This window comes from Astatotilapia calliptera, chromosome 2, assembly GCF_900246225.1.
Source record: "Astatotilapia calliptera chromosome 2, fAstCal1.2, whole genome shotgun sequence".
NCBI lineage: Eukaryota > Metazoa > Chordata > Actinopteri > Cichliformes > Cichlidae > Astatotilapia > Astatotilapia calliptera.
In genome coordinates this window covers 9,724,863-9,748,400 of record NC_039303.1, presented here as the reverse complement: position 1 = coordinate 9,748,400, position 23,538 = coordinate 9,724,863, and the positions used below count along the sequence as shown (strand labels likewise).

General features: G+C 41.7%; 1 protein-coding gene and 1 long non-coding RNA gene across 7 annotated transcripts; one reads left to right on the top strand and one right to left on the bottom strand.

Moving 5' to 3' along the window:
- Positions 1 to 1,342: 1,342 nt before the first annotated feature.
- On the bottom strand, positions 1,343 to 7,057 carry LOC113031730 (uncharacterized). Of its 5 annotated transcripts, none has more exons than XM_026184103.1 (4): positions 6,783 to 7,057; positions 5,644 to 5,724; positions 4,759 to 4,916; positions 1,343 to 4,333 (listed from the first exon to the last, which is right to left on the bottom strand). In XM_026184103.1, the coding sequence occupies exon 4, from the start codon at positions 2,776 to 2,778 to the stop codon at positions 1,789 to 1,791; it is 990 nt and encodes a 329-aa protein (XP_026039888.1). In that variant the 5' UTR covers positions 2,779 to 4,333; positions 4,759 to 4,916; positions 5,644 to 5,724; positions 6,783 to 7,057; the 3' UTR covers positions 1,343 to 1,788. The 5 variants fall into 5 exon arrangements, with proteins under 5 accessions (XP_026039888.1, XP_026039874.1, XP_026039879.1 ...); XM_026184089.1 differs by having other exon boundaries at positions 5,637 to 5,724; positions 6,783 to 7,056; XM_026184094.1 differs by having other exon boundaries at positions 1,343 to 4,330; positions 5,637 to 5,724; positions 6,783 to 7,056.
- Positions 7,058 to 9,676: 2,619 nt separating this feature from the next.
- On the top strand, positions 9,677 to 10,382 carry LOC113031796 (uncharacterized). 2 transcript variants are annotated; one of them, XR_003273789.1, is made up of 3 exons: positions 9,677 to 9,925; positions 10,014 to 10,171; positions 10,301 to 10,382. It is a non-coding gene; the product is annotated as an uncharacterized LOC113031796 (long non-coding RNA). The 2 variants fall into 2 exon arrangements; XR_003273788.1 differs by having other exon boundaries at positions 10,297 to 10,382.
- The last annotated feature ends 13,156 nt before the right edge of the window (positions 10,383 to 23,538 follow it).

The following is a 23,538-nucleotide window of genomic DNA, read 5'->3' as shown; positions in this document are numbered from 1 at the left end:
AAGACTCTCCTAGAAGATCACACACTGCAGAAGAAGGTCCAGCCAAGAAGAGGCTGAGCCTGCTGCAGATGGACTCTGTTCTGCTTGTACTGCTTGTACTCACAATTAATAATAAATAAAACAAACAAGTGTGTTAAAAACCACTATCTGTCCCGATTTTTACACATATATACACACATATACACATATATTTCGAGTTGCGATTAATAAATTTTTAGGCTGTGATTAATTCGCTTCCAGCACAACACCCAGCCTACGTCAGACCACGCTGAGTGAACGCAGGCCACTCAGCGTGGTCTTAGCATTAAATAACACTAACAAGTGTGTAAAAATCCGCTATCTGTCCGTATGTTTGCACACATTTTGGTCATATTTCGAGTTGTGATTAATCATGATTAATTAATTTTTAGGCTGTGATTAATCTGATTAAAAATTTTAATCATTTGACAGCCCTAATAAAATTGTAACATTATGTTTACAATGTTACAATTTACAAATTGTAACATAATGTTACAATTTTACTTTATGTTACAGTTTAACATCATATAAAATTGTAACATTATGTTTACAATGTTACAATTTACAAATTGTAACATGATGTTACAATTTTACATGATGTTAAATTGTAGCTGTTAAGGGTGGTGAGTTAGCGAACCTAGACGCGGACCTCTCGTTTAAGTTGAACAGTGTCTTTATTTACAGTGAAGCCAAAATCAATCCACAGTTATCCACAGTGCAAGTCCCTTCAGTGCTCCTCTCCCCGTGTGTGTCCACAAAACTCCCTAGAATCAGTGAAGTGTCCCCTTCCGTCTCTCCGTCTCGATCGCGTCCAGGCTTAGTAGGCAGCTCAGAGCGGCAGCACTTACGGGTCGGAGGTAACAATCGCAGCGGAGAAAAAGCGGAGCGAGAGAGGAGAACAAAAAAACACACACACACAGGTCGACCGGTCGGGGCACCGTCCGACTCTGACAGTAACATAATGTAAAATTGTATTATGTTTACAATGTTACAATCCCTACCCTCACCTATGGCCACGAGCTGTGGGTAGTGACCGAAAGAACGAGATCGCGTATACAAGCGGCAGAAATGAGCTTCCTCCGAAGGGTGGCTGGCCTCTCCCTTAGAGATAGGGTGAGAAGTTCAGCCGTCCCGGAGGGGCTCAGAGTAGAGCAGCTGCTGCTCCACATCGAAAGGAGCCAGCTGAGGTGGTTCGGGCATCTGACAAGGATGCCCCCTGGGCGCCTCCTGGGTGAGGTGTTCCAGGCATGTCCCACCGGGAGCAGGCCCCAGGGCAGACCCAGGACACGCTGGAGAGATTATATCTCTCCAGCGTGTCCTGGCCTGGGAACGCCTTGGGACGCTTGAGCGGTCAGCAAAAGTCGACTTCCCCCATCACCCACTCATTCACAAAATTTCCCTCGGGCCGTGAACAGGTGATATAGCAATCACTATTACTGACACCACGTGACCCAAAGCTACGCCTATCCACAACATTCCGGCCCCTAATTATTACATTTTTACAGTAATAATTACACATCCAACACCATAACTCACAACACACACTTCATCATATCACAGACACCCAATGAGACAACATAACATACTCAAAAGTCCACCAAAGTTATTTTCTCATGTCTTCTCTTCTTTTCTTCTGTCTGCACATGGTCAGTCAGTCATAGGCCAGAGGTTACCAGCACTTAGCCTAAATATAGTCAGTCTGATGTACATCTCATAACATTAAAGTCAATTCAAAGTTAGTTATGTCACACTGTGTCAAAAATGTCATAGTCATGGGTCAGAGGCCTCCTGAAGAAGGCATATCTTTGTGATGGGTCTGCACACATGGCTGGTTGGGGTCTTAATCCAGACCTGACGCACAAGCCCCCTTTCATCTGGTGCAGCTCCGGTGACTCTCCCAATGAGCCAAGAACCACGAGGTGCAGAATCATCCACTATAAGGACCACATCTCCAGGAACAAAGTTACGTTTAATCCTTCCCCATTTCTGGCGCTCTAATTCTGTGACTGGGACTCTCTTTGCATATCCTCTAGATATAAGATCTGTCATGAAGGCAGTGTAGTCTTTATGAAAGTCTTTATCTCTGATGAACCTTTTCTTCAAACCTAAGGCTCGTTGCTCAATTGCACAGTTGTCAGGCATTCTTATGTCTCGGTCTTTTAGTGGCAGGGCAATGCTGTAGTGCCAATCCCCCAAAGTCACCATCTTGCTGGCCAATTCCAGGAACTTCAAGTCTTCCTTTGACAGCCCCATCTGTTCATCATTGCTGCTCTCAGGAAAATCCATCTTGAACTGCTGTTTCCATAGCTTGTCCAGTGTGACAGCAGAAACTCTGTTGGCGGTAACTGTTGCCAAACATCCTGGCCTTCCACAGCATTCTCGATTAAGTGGCCCATTCACAGTCCAGCCGAGCACAGTCCTAATGGCAAAGGGTCCATCACCTACACTCCGGATGACCTCCAAAGGTTCTAGAGCTCTGGGCATATTCATGCCAATCAAAAGCTCAACATTGGCCTTAATTTCTGGCAAATGAACATGCTTCAAATGTGGCCAGTCAACCAGGTCCTGTTGATTTGAGATGTTACCAATATCTACAGGCATTTTATGCTGAGTGAAGAGGTTAGGCATATCACAGTACATGTCACTGTCCAATCCAGCAACTTCAAGTTCAGGTACAATGAAACTGTCCACCACTTTCTCCTGTCCCATGGTGCGCAGGAGAATCTTTGTCCTCCTCCCAGCAATATTCAGCTTGTCCATAAGACCCGCTGTACAAAAGGATGCTGAACTCCCTTGGTCCAGAAAGGCATACGTTTCCACTATTCTTTGACCTCTCTTTGATTTTACTTTAACTGGCACAATGGCAAGCTTACAGTCCTGTTCACCGGCCCCAGTAAGACCACTAGTCTGGATCGTAACAGGAATGTTATCTGCCTCATTATTAGGTTTGATTTCATGTACAGTGTAGTGTAAGCATTAAAAGATCATAAAAGGAAACACTAACATTTATGTGAAACTAATTGTAATAAAAAAATGAACAGGTGCTTTATAGATTTAAAAGAAAGAATCTGAAAACAACACTTTTTTGGTCTGAGTGATCAAAGTAGAAAACAGAACTGATGTTCAAGAACAAACCATAGCTGCACTAATATTACACATCTCCATTGTTGTGGTGAACAGACATGTTGCTTTTAAAACCACATGCAGTGTGTGACCGTGACTGTTCACTGAGACCATGAACGCCACTTCGCTGAAGCCTTCGCCTTCTTCTTCTTCTTCTAAATTGGAAGCAGAAGGAGCACGAGCTGCTTTGATCTACTGAAAGGAAAAAGCAGAATATCTGAGTTGAAACCAGTCAGCTGAAACCAGTAAGACAGGAACAAATTCAATGCAGTGTCTCAGGTGGCTTAGCCTGTTACAACTGTTGATACAAGCTAAATACAGTTAACACACAGTGTCAGGGAGCTCCAGTGTGGGAACTAGTGGCTTTAGGTTTGTAGTCATTTAACTTTCATCCCTTCATTCATTTAATTCAGGAGGAAGAAATGTCAGGTGGGTGCAGGCTGGTTACATGCATTTGGTCCCATGCTGTCTTTAACTTGGTTCACTTTATGGCTGGGCTGTATGTGGGCTTATATCATGTTACTTGGGCAGGAGTTCCTGTCCCCTGTTAGACTTAGAAACTTTCTCCATAAGTAGAGCTTCTAACTCTTCTAGCACATCTGTGGCTGACAGTTTTTTGGTGGCTCTTTTTACCCCACACTGGTTGTGAGTGTGTAAATAGCCCCACTAGTTCTTTTGGGTTGCAGTTAACTTGGGAGGAAGAGGTAGGTCTGCCATGACTAGATGTATAACAATTATCTGGGATACATAAATTTCATAATGCATGCATGTATCTCTATAAACCTGCCTGAGGGCTGCCATTTTTTACATTCAGTTATTTCTTTGTTGAATCTAAATAATGAATGTGTTACAGTTAAACTGACACTGATCAGTGTAAATGGCTCATTGGGACACAGAAACCTTTAAATTAAACCCTATCACCTGATATCGAGTGTCAAACAATATCAAAGCTGTAAAAGCTGTTTACAGTCAGAATTTATAAAACTATGATTGTAAATAAATTCAAACAAGTGAGCTTTTCTCTTTGTGCTGAATATCAACACTGTGATTTCTTAGACTGTAAGCTTTACTTTAGCACAACCAGTTGTAGAAGCTGCCACTCCAAATGTCTTTTGATAACAAGAAAAAAAATACCTTTTCAGTCCACGGCCTGAAGTTCTTCTCTGACATTTTCTGCCATCGGCTTTGTCTGCTGGTTTGAAGACAATAAACCACAAAAAGATGATTTAGTCACTTTGTCTGCGTCATGCAGCTCGAATGTGTCGTGTAACGATGTTGAATAGCTGTCGTTATCCCTCTGCTGTGTCAGTAGGATTGTACTGTACAGCATCTCATTGATATGTGAGGAATGCTAATGTAACACGATAACAGACTTACATCATTAAAACATAAAGGGCAGGAGATATTTAGATATTTTTATATTTATATTACATTTTATAGCTGACGGATATTACTAAATAGATAGAATTTACTAAATAGCTGGATGAACATGAAAAATATGACTATAATAACAAATGACCATGAGAGCCAGTAGAATTAATTCAACTGGACACTCAAAAGACGTCCTTAAATGCTCTTTAAGTGGCGGAACAGATGAACAAACAGTTAATCGCTTACTTGAGATGAAATCTGCTCAGCTACTTTGAAAACAGCTTCTAACTGGTTCATCCTTTAACAGGATGACTGCTCAGGGGTAAGGCCATCATGCAGTCCAGCAACCTTTATGGTTCTGCTTTGATTCACCAGGAACTATTAGGGAAACCTTCCAGCGCCTCCTGTGAAAGACACAGGCATAAACACACAAACATTTATTAACATGTTCCACAGTGTTCCAGTTTGATTTTCTCATCCTGTGGACAACAACGTACATGGATGCAGGTTTATTGTTAACTTTTGTAAGGTTTATTTAGTGAACATATCCAGCTGCAGCTCCACTGTGATCCTGAACTGGATAAGCACTTAAGAAAATGTGTCAATAAATGGACATACATCAACTTACTATATTTATCCAAACAGACGGGACCAATAATGCTTCACTGAGTTAGAGACTTTAATGTCTCTTCTATGTAAGAATGTCTCGTGCTGATATACCTGCAAACTTGACAACAAAGGTTTTTCAGACTGCATGTAGCTCTATGTCAGCTCACACATTTACATTTATGTCACACTTATTTCTGCTTTCCCATTTTATAATTATTACTTACATTTTGATTAGATACCTTGAGTTTGTAAATGATCAGATTACATAATTGGAATAAAATGTATCCAATTCAAGGTTGCGGGAGGATGAAGCCTATCCCAGCTGATACAGGACAAAGACAGGCTGCCAGTTTATCGCAGGGCTAACACAATATGTGTAACAGAAAATCCACTTAAATGTTTGATATTTCTTATAATAATCATAATTATGACTATTATTTAAAGGTTTCTTTATAAATACATTTTGATTTTTTATAACCTCTAAAATATAAACCTGAGCTGTTTCAGATTCTGACCTCTGACCTCACTGCAGCTCCCTCTTGGAAGTATGTCTGCTTCTTGTCCCCAGTGTTGACCACCTGCCCTTGATATCACGTACTGTACCTGAGGAACAAAAAAGGACAAACACTTGCCTTCATTTAAGAAGTACATTCATACAGAGGTAATCTATGGAAACACACTAGTTCAACCTTTGGGAGAAATCAGTTCCTGTGAAACATTTCTGTAAATTAACATCATATGGAGAATGAATGAAATGAGTTCTTCCGGTGACTCAGCAGTCAAACACTGACAAATGAAATCTAGTTAAACTATTAAGCATATTTGCTCTTCTGAAATCTGTGTTAAACAACAACAAACATAAATTAGTAACAAAAATACAGCTGAGTAGATATTACAAACCACCAGCAGCCATAATGCTAAATTTTAATCTTCAAATGTTTCTGAGCCGTCTTCAACCTGCTTTTAACACATTAAAGTCCCACAGTCAATGCAGCCTGACTCAATCCTAGATGTTCAGCACACAGAGGTACCGTTTGAAGTTTAGTGTTAACCTGAGTCACTGATCATTTGCAGTATTACAGAGTCTGGCAGTCTTTGCATGATGTCCACGTCACTATAAGTTTCTAGCTGACTCTCAGGTGTGCCAGCAGGAAAGAGTAATAATAACCTGCATCCTGAGGTTTGTCATGCAGGATTAAATTTACAGTGGCTTTGTTCACACAGCTAGGATTGTATTTTACACTGACCCTGGGTCAGTATAAGTATCATACAGTTTAAACGAAGCACTGAAACTTGCACATATTTATTACAGATGCACTGAAGCTAATCGAGATATTTGCTGTCAACCTGTGGCTGCGATTAATCACTTTACTGAAAACTTTATTAACTAGTAACTTCATCAGTCATGACAGAAGCTAATATTTCTGTGCTAACATCGTTTAACCAGTAACAGCTTTCCTCCAATATAAGCTAACGTTTACACCGTAACTTTAAGCTAGCACCATAAAGACGGTAAAACACGTAATAATATCTACAAATGCATCTTAAAGCTCTTATATTAGCACTCGGTGTATTACTAACATAACCACATTAACATTACTGACACTCGCTGACTTTTAATAGTCATTCTATAAATGCTGTCCGTTTAAATGGTCCTGTACCTGTACACACTGCATATCCACCGGATTCCAGCCAGAGTGGATTCTGGAGTCTTCCACACTCCTGTTAGTGATCCTCCATCTGGATGGATGAGAACAACCTTCTGAACAATCTAGCAGGTCTCCTTGGGGGGCACGTCTCCCCACCCCCCAAGCGAGGGCCGTGGCACTGAAACTGCCGGCTGAGAGAAGGCTTGAAAAAAAAGGACATTTATCATTTCTTCTTCAGCCAGCTTTTTTTCTCATCGTTTTTCCAAAGTACACATTAAGCTTCTTCTGCAATAACACACTAATTACACATGGAAACCTACCTACTTCTTTCTTCATCACAAACAAATACACTTTCTGTAAAGTGCTTTCAATAAAACAGAAAAGAAAAGTGTGTTTTGTTTTGTTTTTTTATTCAAGATCTGTTCACATGTACTTAGCAAAGGTGAGTACACAGCATGAGGAAAGCCAAAAGCAAAGAGAGCGTATGAAGGTAATATTGAAGTAGGCTTCGTTTTGAAGTGGTGAAAGGCAAAGGCATGAGTGTAAGGTAATAAGGGGTAATGAGAGAGATGTAGAGCGGGCGGAGGACTTGGCTCAAGCAGGAAAAAGCAAAAAGGAAATGCGAGCGCGTTTCCCCGCCCCCCGCGCAGGGCCGTGGCAGTGAGTTCGTGGGGGGTTCGAACTGGCGGAGTTCTGTAGCAGAGTCCCCGCCACATGTCATAAGCCAAACGACCGGCCGAGGGAATACTTAAAAAAAAGGACATTTATCTTTTCTTCTTCGGCCACCTTTTTTTCCCATTGTTTTTGCAAACTACACATTAAGCTTCTTCTGCAATAACACACTAATTACACATGCAAACCTACCTACTTCTTTCTTCATTACAAACAATTACACTTTCTGTAAAGTGCTTTCAATAAAACACAAAACAAAAGTGTGTTTTGTTTTGTTTTTTTTATTCAAGATCTCACATGTACTTAGCAAAGGTGAGTACACAGCGTGTTGGGTCTGGGCCTCTTTGCTTAGGCTGCTGCCCCCGCGACCCGGCCTCGGATAAAGCGGATGAAGATGCATGGATAGATGGACTGATGTTCCAATTGTAACATTATGTTTACAATATTACAATTTCACATTATGTTAAATTGCAACATAATGTAAAATTGTAACGTTAAGTTTACAATGTTACGATTTTACATCATGTTACAATTTAATATAATGTAAAATCATAACATTAAGTTTACAATGTTACAATTGTAAATATAATTTACCCAATTAATTCTGTCATAACAGAAGTATGACTTCTCTGTGTTATTAATCCGTATTAATATTGTAGGGATATTAATATCCCTACAATATTAAGCATCAGACTTTATCAAATTTTCTAAAAACTTCTTTTGTTGGATAGTGTAGCGCAGCTGGATAGTGTAGTGGTAATACTACACATCTTTGGAGTCGCACGTTCGATTCCCACCAAGTATCCAGTAAGGGTCCTGGCTAGACCCCTCATGCTAACCAAAAATCCCTGGAATGGTGCGGCTACGTCTGCAGTCTCTCCGCTTGAATTTAGAGCTTGCTTGTTTGTTAAATGTATTATTTACTGTTTTTAGTTTACTCCATGACGGGGCTGGATATCGGGCGTCCTGCACCACCCATCCGGTCTGGAGCATAGCGAAACCATTTCTGCACTGTTTGAACGAAGGTGAACTCAGAAACTGCCCCCACCTGCTGAGTCAGGCCATCTAAGACAACAAAAACCCCAAAAACAAACAAACAAAAAAACAGTAAAAAAGAGGGGTTCAATTAGAGTTCAAATATGAATAACCTATCGCAAAAGTCTTTAACAGCTAGAAAGCTGGCAAACTACTAAGCTGATCAACATGAAAGGCACAAGGTGGAAATCAGCAAACTGCTGCCTCACTTTGTTCACCTGTGCTCTATATTTCATGGTCCGGTTGGCTGCAGGACCAAACATTTGGCCTTACACCTTATTTCTTTATGTTTTGCTTCCAAGGTGCCAGACTTGTAGGTAACTTTTTACACTGACATGACCTCAGCAATAGTTTCCAGTCTTTCAACTTCCTTGGGCTTTGGCTGCTTTTTTACTCATTTTCAGTCCAGTCCTTCTACCTGACCATTTTCAGAAAACTCTAAGGAGCTTGGGGGAAAAAAGCAACCGGACTTCTTTAACTTTTTTGAAGACGTTTCGCTTCTCATCCCAGAAGCTTTTTCAGTTCACTGAAGCCTCATAAGAAAGTGACACAATAACATTTAGATAATAAAACTCGCCAAAAATGCACCTTAAGAACACTGTCTCTTTAAATACCCTCTTTTGCTTGGTCTGCTCCTTATTTTTTCTCATTTTTTCTTACTTTGGAGGACCAGCAGAGCGAGGGCCGCTAACCTGTGGACATTCATGGAAGGTGACGTTGTGTCTGGAAGGCGGGTCCACATAAGAACTCAGATATAATATTTATATTTTTGTTCTAACCTGTTGAGTCCCTGGCAGCAGCCAATGGCAAGGTTGTGCCAGCCAGCAGGATGCTGCTGAAGGGCGGGGCTGGAGTCTGAAAGTAAGAGCTCGTTTAGACTCTATTCTGTGAACAGGCTTGCTCCCACGAATATGTGAATTCATCTGTAAAAGAGTTTAACTCTAATGCACCTGTTCCTCCTGCTCCCTGCTGCAGGGCGGCCTGTTGGACTAAGAATGCCAGTGCGGAGCTAAGAAAATCAAAGAGGAGCTGTTGTTCTTGAACCTGCCAAAGTGAGTAACCTCAAATCGGTCCCCAAAGGCCTCAAACCACCACAGTTCAGTCGGTGTCAGTTTTGTTCATGTCATGTCCTCCTTGCGTCTTCCTTTGAGCCTCTCCTCTTTGTCTCATCTCTTTCAGTGTGCTGATCTTCCAGCTGAAGTGGTTTACGTTCACTCCATCGTTCACCGTGGAGAAGAAGAACAGCCCCATTGTTCTGACACAGCAGCTGGTGATCAGCCAGGACACAGCCTTTACTGAAGAGGTAAGGGAAAAGGCACACCGTTCATTTCAAGTATGGATGGAGCCCATTTCTAAGCTAACGGGTGGTGCCGCTGCCCTCTCCCAGTAAACTGCTCGCTATTTGTTGGTCAGCGTGATCAGTCGTTTGGGCTCCTCAGCTTACAGCGGTGAGTGGGTGCTTTCAGACACATGTGCTGAATGCAGGTCAGCTTTGAAAGTTTATGAGACGTTAATAAGTGCGCCTTCTCCTCTCAGGACATTACGTCTGTGACGGCGTTCACCAGATGAGCGGAAGAGACGACGTCACAGACAGCCGGCTCACGTACGATGACGAGTTGGTCTGCCAGACCACGTGTGAGTCTGTGTGTGAGCAGCGGCAGAGAACAGCTTACCTGCTATTCTATAAAAGACAGGTGACGTCTCCCAGCAAACAGTCAGCATGTCTGTGCAAATATTCAGTGTAACTTGTAGAAAAACCCTCACACTCAGTTTATTTGTGTTTTTCTTTTTCTATTTCTTACTTTCTTTGCCGCACTAGAAAGGCAGCAGAGTCGGGACTCAGATCTGCAGCAACACCTTCATTGTTATTGTTATTATTGTTGTTAGTACTGTTGTTGTTATGATTGATATTGTTACTGTTATGATCAGTTTTATTATTATTATTATCATTATTAATTTTTTAATACATTTGTTTATCTTTATTATTAGTAGTAGTAATGTTGTTGTTTATGTTGTTATTGTTATTATTATTACTGGTATTTTTGACATTATTATTATTATTTTGTTGTTATTGTCATTATTAGTAGAAGTAGTATTAGTTATATCATTTTTATATCAGCCTGGAGTGAACAACATGAAAGCATGGATCCATCCTCCCTCACATTCACAATTCAGGCTGCTGGTGTAATCGTGCGGGGGATATTTTCCTGGTACACTTTGGGACCTTTAAATGCTACAGTCTGAGTATTGTTATGACCACAGTGTACCCTCTTCTGATGGCTGAAAGTAAAAGGGGGTCCAGTACCTGTTCCGGTACCAGGCCTACTGACAATTTAACATAATGTAAAATGGTAACATCGTAAACATAATGTTACAATTTAACATAATGTAAATGGTAACATTGTAAACATAATGTTACAATTTAACATAATGTAAAATGGTAACATCGTAAACATAATGTTACAATTTAACATAATGTAAAATGGTAACATCGTAAACATAATGTTACCATTTAACACAATGTAAATGGTAACATAGTAAACAAATGTTACCATTACATAATGTAAATGGTAACATTGTAACATAATGTTACCATTTAACATAATGTAATGGTAACATTGTAAACAGAATGTTACCATTTAACACAATGTAAAATGGTAACATTGTAAACAGAATGTTACCAATTAACACAATGTTAAATGGTAACATTGTAAACAGAATGTTACCATTTAACACAATGTAAAATGGTAACATTGTAAACAGAATGTTACCATTTAACACAATGTAAAATGGTAACATTGTAAACAGAATGTTACCATTTAACACAAGGTAAAATGGTAACATTGTAAACAGAATGTTACCATTTAACATAATGTATAATGGTAACATTGTAAACAGAATGTTACCATTTAACATTATGTTAAATATAACTACGGATTTACTTTACCAAATGGACCATCCCGGCCTTGCCGTATTGGTCTATTTGATTCACCTTTGTTTTTATTGTTTATTTTATTTTCACTTGCTACACATAGGACAGACATGACTGGGGGAAAGAAAGGGGAGAAAGAAAGAGGGAAAGAAAAACAGCAGGGAAGAGGAATGGTGATAAAGGGCAAAAAACAAAACCAACAAAACAAACAGACAAAAAATATATATATCAGTCACTTCAACTCAAAGAAGTCCAGACGCTTTTCTTTCCAAGCTCCTTTGACTGACTGTTAGGACAACTTATTTATTGCAAGCATGCAGTACAAGAATAACTCGATGTTTCTGACTTTGCATTACGAATTGTTTACCCACTGACAAACATTTCAAATGAAATTAAATTAAAAAACAATTTGCGGTAACCTGATTTTAATTCAAAAAGAATCATTAACAACACTTCTTGTAATGGTGTCAAAATCAGCCCAACTTTTATTTTCAAATGCAAAAAGTAAAAGAAAATGAGCCAACATACTGGACACATATAATTGTCAATATAATTGTTTATAAACAATTATACTGTCATCATTGTTACAGATATGGAAACTTTATTAACAATTTGTCCAAGTAAAAAATGCCCTGCTAATTGTTGGGGTTTTCTCTCCTCTAGCCCTTTCCTTTAAGCTCTTCTTTACATCCCCCACCCCACCTTTTCTTTTTCTTAATAATATAACAATAAAAACAATTGGCTGCATTTTAAATGTGTCAGATCAATGTCTTTATTCAAGAATACAAGAAATGGTAATAGCTGCATGTGTGTTGTGTGTGTGCATAATATGCATACTTTACTTGTTGGATCCAAATCCCACAAGGAATCAAATAAACAAGAAGACAAACAAAAACAAAACAAAAATATATTTCTCTCCCTTCCCAGGTCAGGTTCACAAAAGCATTGCAGCTCTTTTATTCCTCTTGTACAGCTCCAGAGTCTGTCAGCCAAAAAGAAACTACTGAGGTTCCAACACCCAGTGTTTCTGTAAACACATCATCATCATCATCATCAACTTTATTTATAAAGCACTTTAAAACAACCACAGCTGACACAAAGTGCTGTACATTGGAACTGTAAAATAAAATTACATGAGATATAAATAAAAAACAAATAAAAGAAGAGTGAAATCATTAATTAAATAACTACTGCATTAAAAAAGAAACTAAGTCTCACTGAGGTTAAAAGCCAAGGAATAAAAGTGGGTTTTAAGACGTGATTTAAAAGTGGACAGTGAAGGGGGCCTCTCTAACATGCATGGGCAAATTATTCCATAATTTTGGAGCCACAATAGAGAAGGCCCTGTCCCCTCTGAGCTTCCTCCTGGATCTCGGTACCTCCAGGAGCAGCTGGTCAGCTGACCTGAGAGACCGACAGGGTATGTGGGGATGAAGAAGCTCAGAGAGGTAAGGCGGGGCAAGACTGTGTAGACATTTAAAAACAAACATAAGAATTTTAAAATTAACTCTAAAAGACACAGGCAGCCAGTGCAGAGAGGCCAGCACGGGGGTTATATGCTCTCTCTTTCGAGTTCCTGTTAGGAGTCGTGCAGCCGCATTTTGAACGCAGCTGCAGACGTGAGAGCAATAACTGACTGACCCCCACATAAAGTGAGTTACAGTAGTCCAGGCGGGAAGAAATAAAAGCATGGATCACTGTTTCAAGGTGCTGCCCTCGAAAGAAAAGATTTTAGTCTTGCCAGTCGCCTTAAATGATAAAAACTGGACTTCACCACTGCTCTGATTGGTTGTCCAATTTAAAATCACTGTCCAACTTAAAACCAAGGTCAGTCAACAACAGATTTAAAATAGACTCCAGGGATCCTAAAACAACAGAGGAGGACTCACCAGGGACCACTGGGTCCAAACACCAACACTTCTGTTTTCTTTTTATTAAAATTTAAAAAAGTTTCGAGCCAACCAAAGCTTTAATGTCATCTAGACATGTCAAGAGAGGTTTTATGGAGATGGCATCCTTGCGTTTTAGTGTCCAAATAAATTTGGCAGTCATCGGCATAACAGTGAAATGAAGATCCCATGCCTTCTAAGGATAGAAACGCCAGAGGCAGTAGATACAGAGAAAAGAGCAGTGGCCCTAAAATTGAGCCCTGTGGGACACCACATGACAGAGGAGCAGAAGACGATTCGTAACCGAGAAGGCTGACAGAGAAAGTTCTATCTGACAAATAAGACCTAAACCAATTGAGTGCAGTGCCACCAATACCCACTACATCATGTAATCGAGAAATTAAAATATTGTGGTCTACCTGTGTCAAAGGCAGCAGTTAGGTCAAGCAGACAAGAACAACATGGTTACCAGAATCACATGCCAGAAGGATGTCATTAAAACCCTTAGTAATGCAGATTCTGTGCTGTGAAGGGTTTAAAACCTGACTTGAACAAACCTCAAAGATTCCATTTTCATCTAGAAAATCTTTCAGTTGACTAAAACAAATTTTCTCTAAAACCTTGGAGACTAAGCCAGCTTGGAAATAGGCCTATAGTTCGCTAAAACTGTGTGATCAAGGCCAGGTTTCTTAAGCAGTGGCTGTACTACTGCATGTTTGAAATTTGCAGGAACCACACCAGAAGACAGACTGCTGTTAATAATGTCAAGGACATACTGTTGTATACTAGGAAAAATTTCTTTAAAGAATTGTGGAGGGACAGGATCCCGTGGGGAACCTGTGGGCTTAATATGGCGAACCACATCCTCTAAAGAGGAGAGCGTCACAAGCTCAAACTGAGTGAAAACAGCAGCGCAAGGGACAGAGACAGAGGGGTCAGAGTCAGGAGCTGTGATAAGAGCCCTGATGGTGACAACCTTTTCAATAAAAAAGTTCAGAAAATCATTGCAAATCTCAGGAGAAACTTCCAAACAGACATTCAAAGGAGTATTAAGAACAGTGTCAATGGTCCTAAATAACACACGTGGTTATGACAGTTGGAAGAAATAATATTTGCAAAAATATTCCCTTTTTGCCTCTTTAACGGTGTTCTGGTAGCGATGCCAGCAGTCTTTGAGAATTTGAAATGATAACATGCAGGTTTATCCTTTTTCCACCTCCGTTCTGCTCGACGACATTCCCTCTTAACAGCACGACTGCTCTCATTAAACCAAGGCCTCAGGTTTAGCCTTAAGCTGCCTGGTTTTATAAAGAGCCACAGAGTCCATTGATTTTTTGACAGCAAGAATTTAAACCAGGAATGTAGGTCTTCTGTGTCAGAGGAAAACAAAGTCAGAAGGCCCGCCGAGCTGATTAAAAGCAGCAGAAACTGCGCAGCAGTGGCGGGTAATAACCCGACAGCACCGAAGTAGCACGCCAGGTTTAACTGCAGGGTATATGTCAAACAACGTTGAATAACACAGGCATATGATCTGAGAGTGCACAGTCACAAATCATTCCAAGTCAGTGACAGGCAGAGCCCATATGACAGAACAGGTCCAGTGGTGTGTCCCGTGGCTCATGTTGATAGGGCCACGTTACGGACTGTACCAGGCCTAAAAGAGTCAATAAGGCTTAAAAGTCCTTTACCAGTGGCTTATCAGGACAGCATACATGTAATATTAAAATCTCCAACAATAAGACACTATCATAGTTGGGCATAATCCCAGCTAAAAAAATCAGAAAAGTCGTTATGAAGTTCTTATTGTATTTCGGGGGGGCGATAGATGACAGCGCAGAAAATGGGTTTGTACGACTCACCTCAAATGAGGTAAGTTCAAAGCTGGAGAACGAAGGCTGTAGAAAACACTGCTTACATTTAAAATCCTTTTGTAAACAGTCACTGTGCCTCCACCTCTGCCTGACGTCCGTGGGCCGAGTTAAAATAGCCAACAATCCCACAGGTAAAAGTTCAAGAACACTGGACTACCAAACACTCAGCCACGTCTCAGTCAACACACAGAAAATCCAGATCACGGGAAACTGAAGAAGTCGCCGAAGAATAAAAGTTTTGTTTAAAAGTGATCTGGCGTTCACGCCAGGCCAATCCTAGCTGGAGCTGGAGTTGGCGCTCGGGGTTCAGGAGGTCCAGAAACCCGCCGCCAGCGATTCCTCAGATTCCCGATAAATTGTTGACAGCCGGAGGTTTAGCCTGGGAGGGCGATGGCGCAGCGAGGCCGAGGAGCATCATCATCAAGCCGACACAGGCACAAACAGGTCATCAACAGGATCCAGGAAAACGCCGAGCACGCAAACAGCCTTGCAAGAATCCATGCACTGGTCGGAAAACAAGCAGAATAATTCTTTAGGATAAACCTTTAGCTTCACCAGGCGACCGCTTCGTTTACCCCGGCGACGAGGACGCTTTCGCGGAAGGTAGCGTGGGAACCCGGTACAGGTAAACCCGGGGTTTCCGATGCAAATGGGGGCAGGGGTTGCTGCCCACCAGCTCCAAAGGACACAATATTTTGGACCACAGGTTTGAGGTCCAATAGTGTCTGGCGATCATACCTCAGCAGAGACTTTGTTTCATGAATGACACAAATTAAAAATAAATAAACAGGAACAAACTTGGCAGTGACAGACGAGCAGCCCACACACACCGGCGCCATCTTGCCAATCTTCAGTGTGAGGTTTCCCTCAGAAGCATGTAGAACAGGGGTGGGCAATTCCAGATTGAAAATGAACAGTCATCCACATTCTAAAAGATTTGTAGATTCGAGGGACCGGTATAATACATCTAGTACATCTTTGTTTAAACCTCAGAACACAAAAGGGAACAAACCATTGTATACAGATTTAAAAAGTGCGCAAAGCAACGAACAGTCACCCTCTGAAACAGCTGAGGTTATCACAAACCATTGTTTCTGTAAATACACAGGAACAGTCACCCACCTCAAAAAGATTAGTATATTCAAGGGACCAGTGTATCTACTCTGGTCAAAAGAATCCATGCTTCGTACTGATGTCCACAATTCTTTTTTATTCCTCTCACAATCATGGAGCACCGTGAAACTAGAAACGAGTAAAATAATATCAATAGCACATATGACATCCATCTCAGCCACTTATTTTCTTTTCACAAGATGCACAAGTGCTTAACAAATAACAGCATAATGTTTTTACCGTGTACGCCTTGTAAAACCAGTAGTAGAAAAGTTGTAGATTCGTCGCTCTTGTGGGGGAGACGTATGTTATCCACCACCTCGATAGCTAGCCGAGAGTTCGAGGGTCACTAGAGCCGCCGAGAACTGCATGAACTACTTACGGTAGGACGTTTTGCCAAAGTAAGACGTTTTGTCAGAACACCGAGTCCTCAGGAGGATGCAGCCCATGAATTTGGACACGATCTCAGATGCACTTCTGGTGTTGTCATGGCAACCCACACAAACATTTCAGCGTCAGCTACAATGAGGCGGAGCCCTTACTGAGACACTGAGCTCAGGTAGAGTGAAGACAACAATTTTTCCGCATCCAAAACAGCAGCGCTGTTCCTGTGACCTCTAGTAAAGCCTCTACTTGGGAAAAGGGAGTCTTTCATCAAAGCATCCTGCAGAAGTTGAATAAAAATATGAAAATGTTTAAATGATGCAACTTAATGAAGGCTGACAGCAGTTGTACTATTTTACATTGCAGCGAACAGGGGTGACCATTATTTTCAACGTTTTTTACAGCATTTTTCACATTGAAAGTGAAATAATATAAATAATGTCTCAATTAAATTGCGTTAATATTTAAAAATACAAAAACTACAGCTTTGTTCACAAGCCAATAAAAATGTACTTGGGCCAGTGGTAAATGAAAATAACACTTATTCAGCACCTGGTTGTTGTGGCTGCATCAGGACACCAGATGTTCAGCCTCCATCCTGTAGGCAGACTTATCCCCGTCTGAGAGGAGTCCAATAATGGTGGTGTCATCTGCAAGCTTAATTAATTTGACAGACTGGTGGTTGGAGGTGCGGCAGTTGGTGTACAGGGAGAAGGGCATAGAAGAAAGAACACAGCCCTGAGGGGAGCTCGTGCTGATGGTCCGGGAGTCCAAGACATTCTTCCCCAGCCTCACTGGTTGCTTCCTGTCCGTCAGGAAGTCAGTGATCCACCGGCAGATGGGATCAGGCACATTCATCTGGGAAAGCAATCCTTGAAGAAGGTCTGAAAGGATGGTGTTGAAGGTAGAGCTGAAGTCCACAAACAGGATCCTAGCATAGATTCTGCAGGACAAAGTGTAGGGCCATGTTGATGGCATCGTCTACAGACCTGTTGGCTCTGTATGCAAACTGCAGGGGGTCCAGGAGGGGGGCCGTGAGGGTCTTAAGATAGGAGAGAACCAGGCGCTCAAAAGACTTCCTGACCAGATGTCAGAGCCACAGGTCTGTAGTCTTTTCGTCCAGTGATCTTTGGCTTCTTGAAAGCTATATATGATATAAAAATTATATAAAACTGTTAATCAGCAAAAGAAATGATATCATAGTTCTTATAAAGAAAGCCTCTATCAATCAAACACCAGCAGTGTAGCAATGTTGTTCACTTACACTGTATATAAAACACTGATTTTGGCTACATCCAGTTTTTACTGTATTATAAACATTTTTTACCATGAAGAGTAAAGTGTTTGGCATTTTTGTCATTGTTATTGAGCTCAGAGATCAGGCCCAGCCCAGTATCTACCTGGTTATGAGCAAGGAGCTGGAGGTGATAACTCAACAATAACCAGGCCATGCATGCATGGATGGATGCATGGATGGATCAGTTTGTAGGCTGTGTGTGGTCAGCAGCAGGCTGCTGGGTGTGGACCAAGAGGGAAAGCCCCAGCATGTGAAACCCATCAGCAGAAGGCCAGAACAAAGGTGCACAGACAAACGCAGCCCAGACACTCAGGCAGGACGAGTAAAATAAATGGCAGCAAACACAGTATGATGTGGTAAAATGTGCTTTCTTTCACAAACAGATAGCACAAACAAGAATCACAAGAATCTCCTTTGTGGTTCTTGTTTTTCTTTTGAGTACATTAATAAAAAGTTGAAATAAAGTGGCAATAAAATTCATGCACTGAAGACCACACGAAACCCTAATTCACCCTACTACCTGTTGCCTTCACATTCCATTTGCATCCCTTGTCCACAGAATCAAAAATGACCCTTCTTCGCTAAAGATCGAACATAAAGCAATTGCATTTTAAATGGAAGCCCATTTTGCATTAAGAAACACTATCAGCAATCAGAAATTGTGTATATCAGAGTTCTCTGTTTTTACTGTCCTGAAAACTGCATTAATTCAGTGGATGCGGTTAGGTTCAAAACAACGTAATATAAGAGGGCAACCAATTCAATCTAAGAGGGATCCAATTTTTATCCATTCATGTACCAGCTACTGGCTTTTTGCTGTTATGTTCTCATATCGCGTGAGAGTTTATTTGCCAGGTGTCAGAAGTCTAATAATAAAGCTCCGGCACAACGTGGTCGAAGTTACCCGCATATTGGATCGCATCATGTCAGTGAAGATCGACGCCGACCCGACCGTCCTACGGATTATCTCCTGCTATGCACCACAGACCAACTGCCCCGACGAGGAGAAGACAGAATTCTGGCGCGCTCTCGACGACCACCTGCAAACCATTAGCCCTGAGGAACACGTGGCGGTAGGCGGCGACCTAAATGGACATGTAGGCAAGGGGAGAGACGGATATCACCGATTCCGTGGCGGCCAAGGATTTGGGACCAGAAACGACGACGGTTGCCGGGTACTGGACTACGCAGAGGCCCACGATCTTGCCGTGACCAACACCTTCTTCAAAAAGAAGCCGGCACACCTCATCACGTACTCCAGCGGCGGCAGAGACACCCAAATCGACTACTGGCTAGTCCGAAGACCCCATCTCAGCCTAGTCACGAACGTAAAAGTCATACCATCAACCAATATTGGCCCTCAACATCGGCTACTTGTGATGGATCTCCGACTCAACCTTGGCCAACGACGACGAAGAACACCAACCACGACGGTGGAGAAGATCAAGTGGTGGCGCCAACCTGAGGGATCCAATTTTTATCCATTCATGTACCAGCTACTGGCTTTTTGCTGTTATGTTCTCATATCGCATGAGAGTTTATTTGCCAGGTGTCAGAAGTCTAATAATGAATAAAGTTCAGGATATGCTTAAAAACTCACCTCAGTATAGCCGTCATCAGAAGGAAGTGCGCTTCACTGACTCATCAACTTGTCTCAGGCTTTCCACAAAGTTTCACAGTTGACCTTAAAGTAAGATGCTGCAAGCTTACCTTGCAGTGTATTACTTTTTAAGGTCTAAAGACCTTAAAGTGCGCTATAGATTGAAGTGATTTGAACTGACAACAGGGCTAATTCAGCACTTCAAGTTAACATCAATAAAAGTTTTTAAATTTATTCTGATTTCCGTTTGTTTTCATTGCCTGTGCTATCTGTTATTTAGTTCAAATTGTGGGTAGATAATGCTGTGCTGTCATGTGACCTGTTCTCTCATGTGTGCCTTTCTCTTGTTTTGTATGTATTTCTCGTTTGTTATTTATTCCTATTTTATTCCTGCAATTGGTATGGAATTCATTTTTTAAAAAAATTGATCAGTGTTTTGAAATTAGATGTGATGAAGATGTGACCTTAATTTACAAAATCAACATCATGTTGGATTCAATGAGACATGAAACTAGTGCCATGAAACAGGTCTCAGTAAATGTTCTCATAGACTGCAATACACTGCCCCCTGCTGGTCATTATAAAGTCTGCAGATGTCATTTGACATGAATGTCATATTTGTGAAACAAAATAAAGGACTCTGTAAAATAAATGAAAATCAAATATTTATATACAGAATATTTATGTACAAATGCTGAAAAAGACATTTGAACAAGATGCACACCCAGTAAAATTTAAAAAAAAAAGAAAAGTCAGTTTTATCATGTGACTATCATGCTGTCATTTCTGCACAATGCACTTTACACCAGATCAAAATAAAACACTGTGAGGTCGTTCTAACCGGAAGCCCAGAGAGCGTCGACAATGCAGCACAATGCCCTGAAGCATCAGCATCAAAATATACTTCAAGTACCAAAAAGTACTCATTGTGCAGAATGCCCTATTTTTGAATAGCTGGACATTTAATTACTTTATCACCAGCTGTGACTACAGCTGATAATCAACCATGTTTCATAGGGATGTGACTACATTTAGAAATGTCACGCATTTTTAGGTATAAAGCAAAAGATGCAATGAAATAAATAAGCTATCACATATTAATCCAAATGAATTCACTGAAATACATCTGCACATTTCTGCAGCCTGACTTATTACACACGTGAACACAGTACACATTTGTTTACTGCAAGCTTGTTTCAGAGATGTGATGCAGTTAAATCTGTATGCGTCTGTTTCCTTGTAGTGTTAGTAGAGATGGTGAACCTGACACAATCCTGTGTTTGGTGTGAAGGAAACCAGTTAACAGCCGGTTTAGTGAAATTCTCTTGAACTCATGGAAAACTCATCGTCGTCTCGAAGTGAGCAGCTGAAGCGTCCCGTGTGATCAGAGGTCCTCGTCGTCCTCGCTCACCATGACGTCGAGCTCTTTGTCTTTCCGTACGACGCTCTCGGTGATGAACTCCTTGTGCTGCTCCTCCAGCTCACGCAGCTCCGCCTGCAGACGCTCCAGGTGGAGCACTCGCCTGTTCCTCAGCAGCCGGCTGGGGGAGTGGGTTCATGTCGTTGAAGGCGATGCTGGTCAGCTTCCTGCATGGACACACGCAGGTGGAAAGGACTCGATCACCAACACAGAGGAACTGGAAACTGATCAGCTTGAGTGTTTCTGTTTTATGCTGCTTGATACTTCAGGTACTGCAGTTTGAGCAGGAAATACTGGACTGACTGGACCACATGTATCCGAGAGCTGCAGATACTTAAAAATCTTTAAATCGTTGTTACTGTGATCAGGGAAATTTTAAACTTCTCACAAAATTTTCAGTAAAAAGGGTTTGAAGCTCAAAGATTCAACAGCTACATCCGCTACACTTCTGAGAGTGTAACAGCTCGTAGATTAAGGCGGGTGGAGGCGAGTGCGTACCTGGCATTGGAGACGGTCTTTGTGAAGAAGCGTAGGTACTGGTAGATCTCCACGCTGTCGTGAATCTTCAGGATGTCGTCCTCTTTGTATTTGAAGCAGAGCCAGAGTGTATCTGAAGATCACCTGCAGCAACAGACACGCATTTCATAACAGGACACTCACGCCACACACTTAATTGGAAACTTTGAGGAGGTGAGTCATAAATTACTCTTTCAGTTGTGGTGGCAGTTGGGCCCTTTACTCATTACAGCTCTGATCGAATTTCCAATAAGCCACTTGGTTCCTCAGTTGCCAGATAATATTACTTACTTGGTAGTTGAGCTTTAAGTTTAAATTAAACTTTTGGGTTGGATCTACGTGGCTGAAGCTGTTGTCAGCATTTATCCCTGTGTGGTATATATTTCTGTGTCTGAACTGTGATTTTATTCCTGAGACAAACGATGTAAAAGCTGCGCTGCATTTGTCACATTGCAGAAACAAGCCCAAAGCCATTGTCCCGCTCATCGTCTGGATTTACGCTGCTTGTGGTAGACTGTGAGGTCGTTACTAGAATGATCTGCTTTCCCACTCCTATTTCATGTCACATGACAGTTCCCCATGCTTAGTAAACAATGTCTTATTACTCCTAAAATGTAAATAAAGACATCTAAGGTGAAACAAAATCATTTTTGTTTCCATGGACACTATGGTGGTGCATTCAGTGTTGTCTGCATTTCTTGTCATGGTGTGTTCGGGTGTAATGGTACTTGGTACCCTCATACAGGAAGGCGTCCCACAGAGGCATCAGGATGTCGCTGGGCAGACTCTCCACAAAAACCACCAGGAACCAGTTGAAGGTGACCAGAGAGACGTCAATGTTGTGATCCTCAAAGTGAGATGCCAGGCGAGGAAGCTTCTCCGCCATGAAGTCCTTCAGCACGCGCTGGTCCGCCTGAGCACAAAGACTCACAGAGATCAGCCTCACTGATCACTAAAACAGATCACAGCAGGCAAGCAGGTGAGTGTGTCTGCTGACCTGAGAGGCCACCAGATTCTTGGTGTAGTAGTCCTGAGGCATGATGGCTTCCACCACTGCCACCAGACACCAGAAGGCGTCTTCGTCACTTTGGAGGACCAGCAGAGCGAGGGCCGCTAACCTGTGGACATTGATGGAAGGTGAGGTTCTGCCTGGAAGGCGGGTCCACATAAGAACTCAGATATAAAATTTATACTTTTGTTCTGACCTGTTGAGTACCTGGCAGTAGCCAATGGCAGGGTTATGCCTGGAGAAGGCCAGAAGGATGCGGCGGAGCTGCTGGAGGGCAGGGCTGAAGGGTGGGGCTGGAGGGCGGGGCTGGACGGCGAGGAGAAGTGCTGATTGGTCGTCAGGGTTCGGTGAAGGTCCAGCTGGACCTGCCTGGAGGCAGGATTAGGAGCTGTCCGACTCTTCTCACACAGCTGGAAACAGAACAGGATTACTGAGTGCTCGCCAGCATTCCCAACAGGAAGGAGGAGGAGCCACCTGTGCTCAGGTGCGGATAAAGCACTCTGTTGGCAGAGGTATGAAAATGCGCAGTAAAATCTAACGTGCATAGCTAACTTCATCAACGACATTTTGGGAGGAATAATCACACATCAGCCTTCGGCCATTTTTTGATGAACGCATACGCCCCCTAGAGGGCGCTAACTTTATTAACAGCCACACAAATGTAAAGCACACATCAAACATAAATAAACCATTTGACTGTCTCCATAATTGAGAGCATTTTCTCTTCTTATTTCAACACCCCCACTTGCTCTCATATTATGATGCTCTTAAGTAAACAAAAAAAACAACAAACAAAAGGTTTCTTCCTCAGTACTGTATACATGTTCGTATACCATGTTAATGCCCAAACATAAACTTCTCAAACTTGAACAGCTTAACTTTTGTTGCAGGCTTTGTCATTACATCTGCAACCATCTCTTCTGTTGAACAATAATCCAGAGTTATTTTTCCTGCACTCACAGTTGATCTCACAAAGTTGTACTTTATGTCAACATGTTTACATCTCTGTCTCGTCACAGGATTCTTCGCC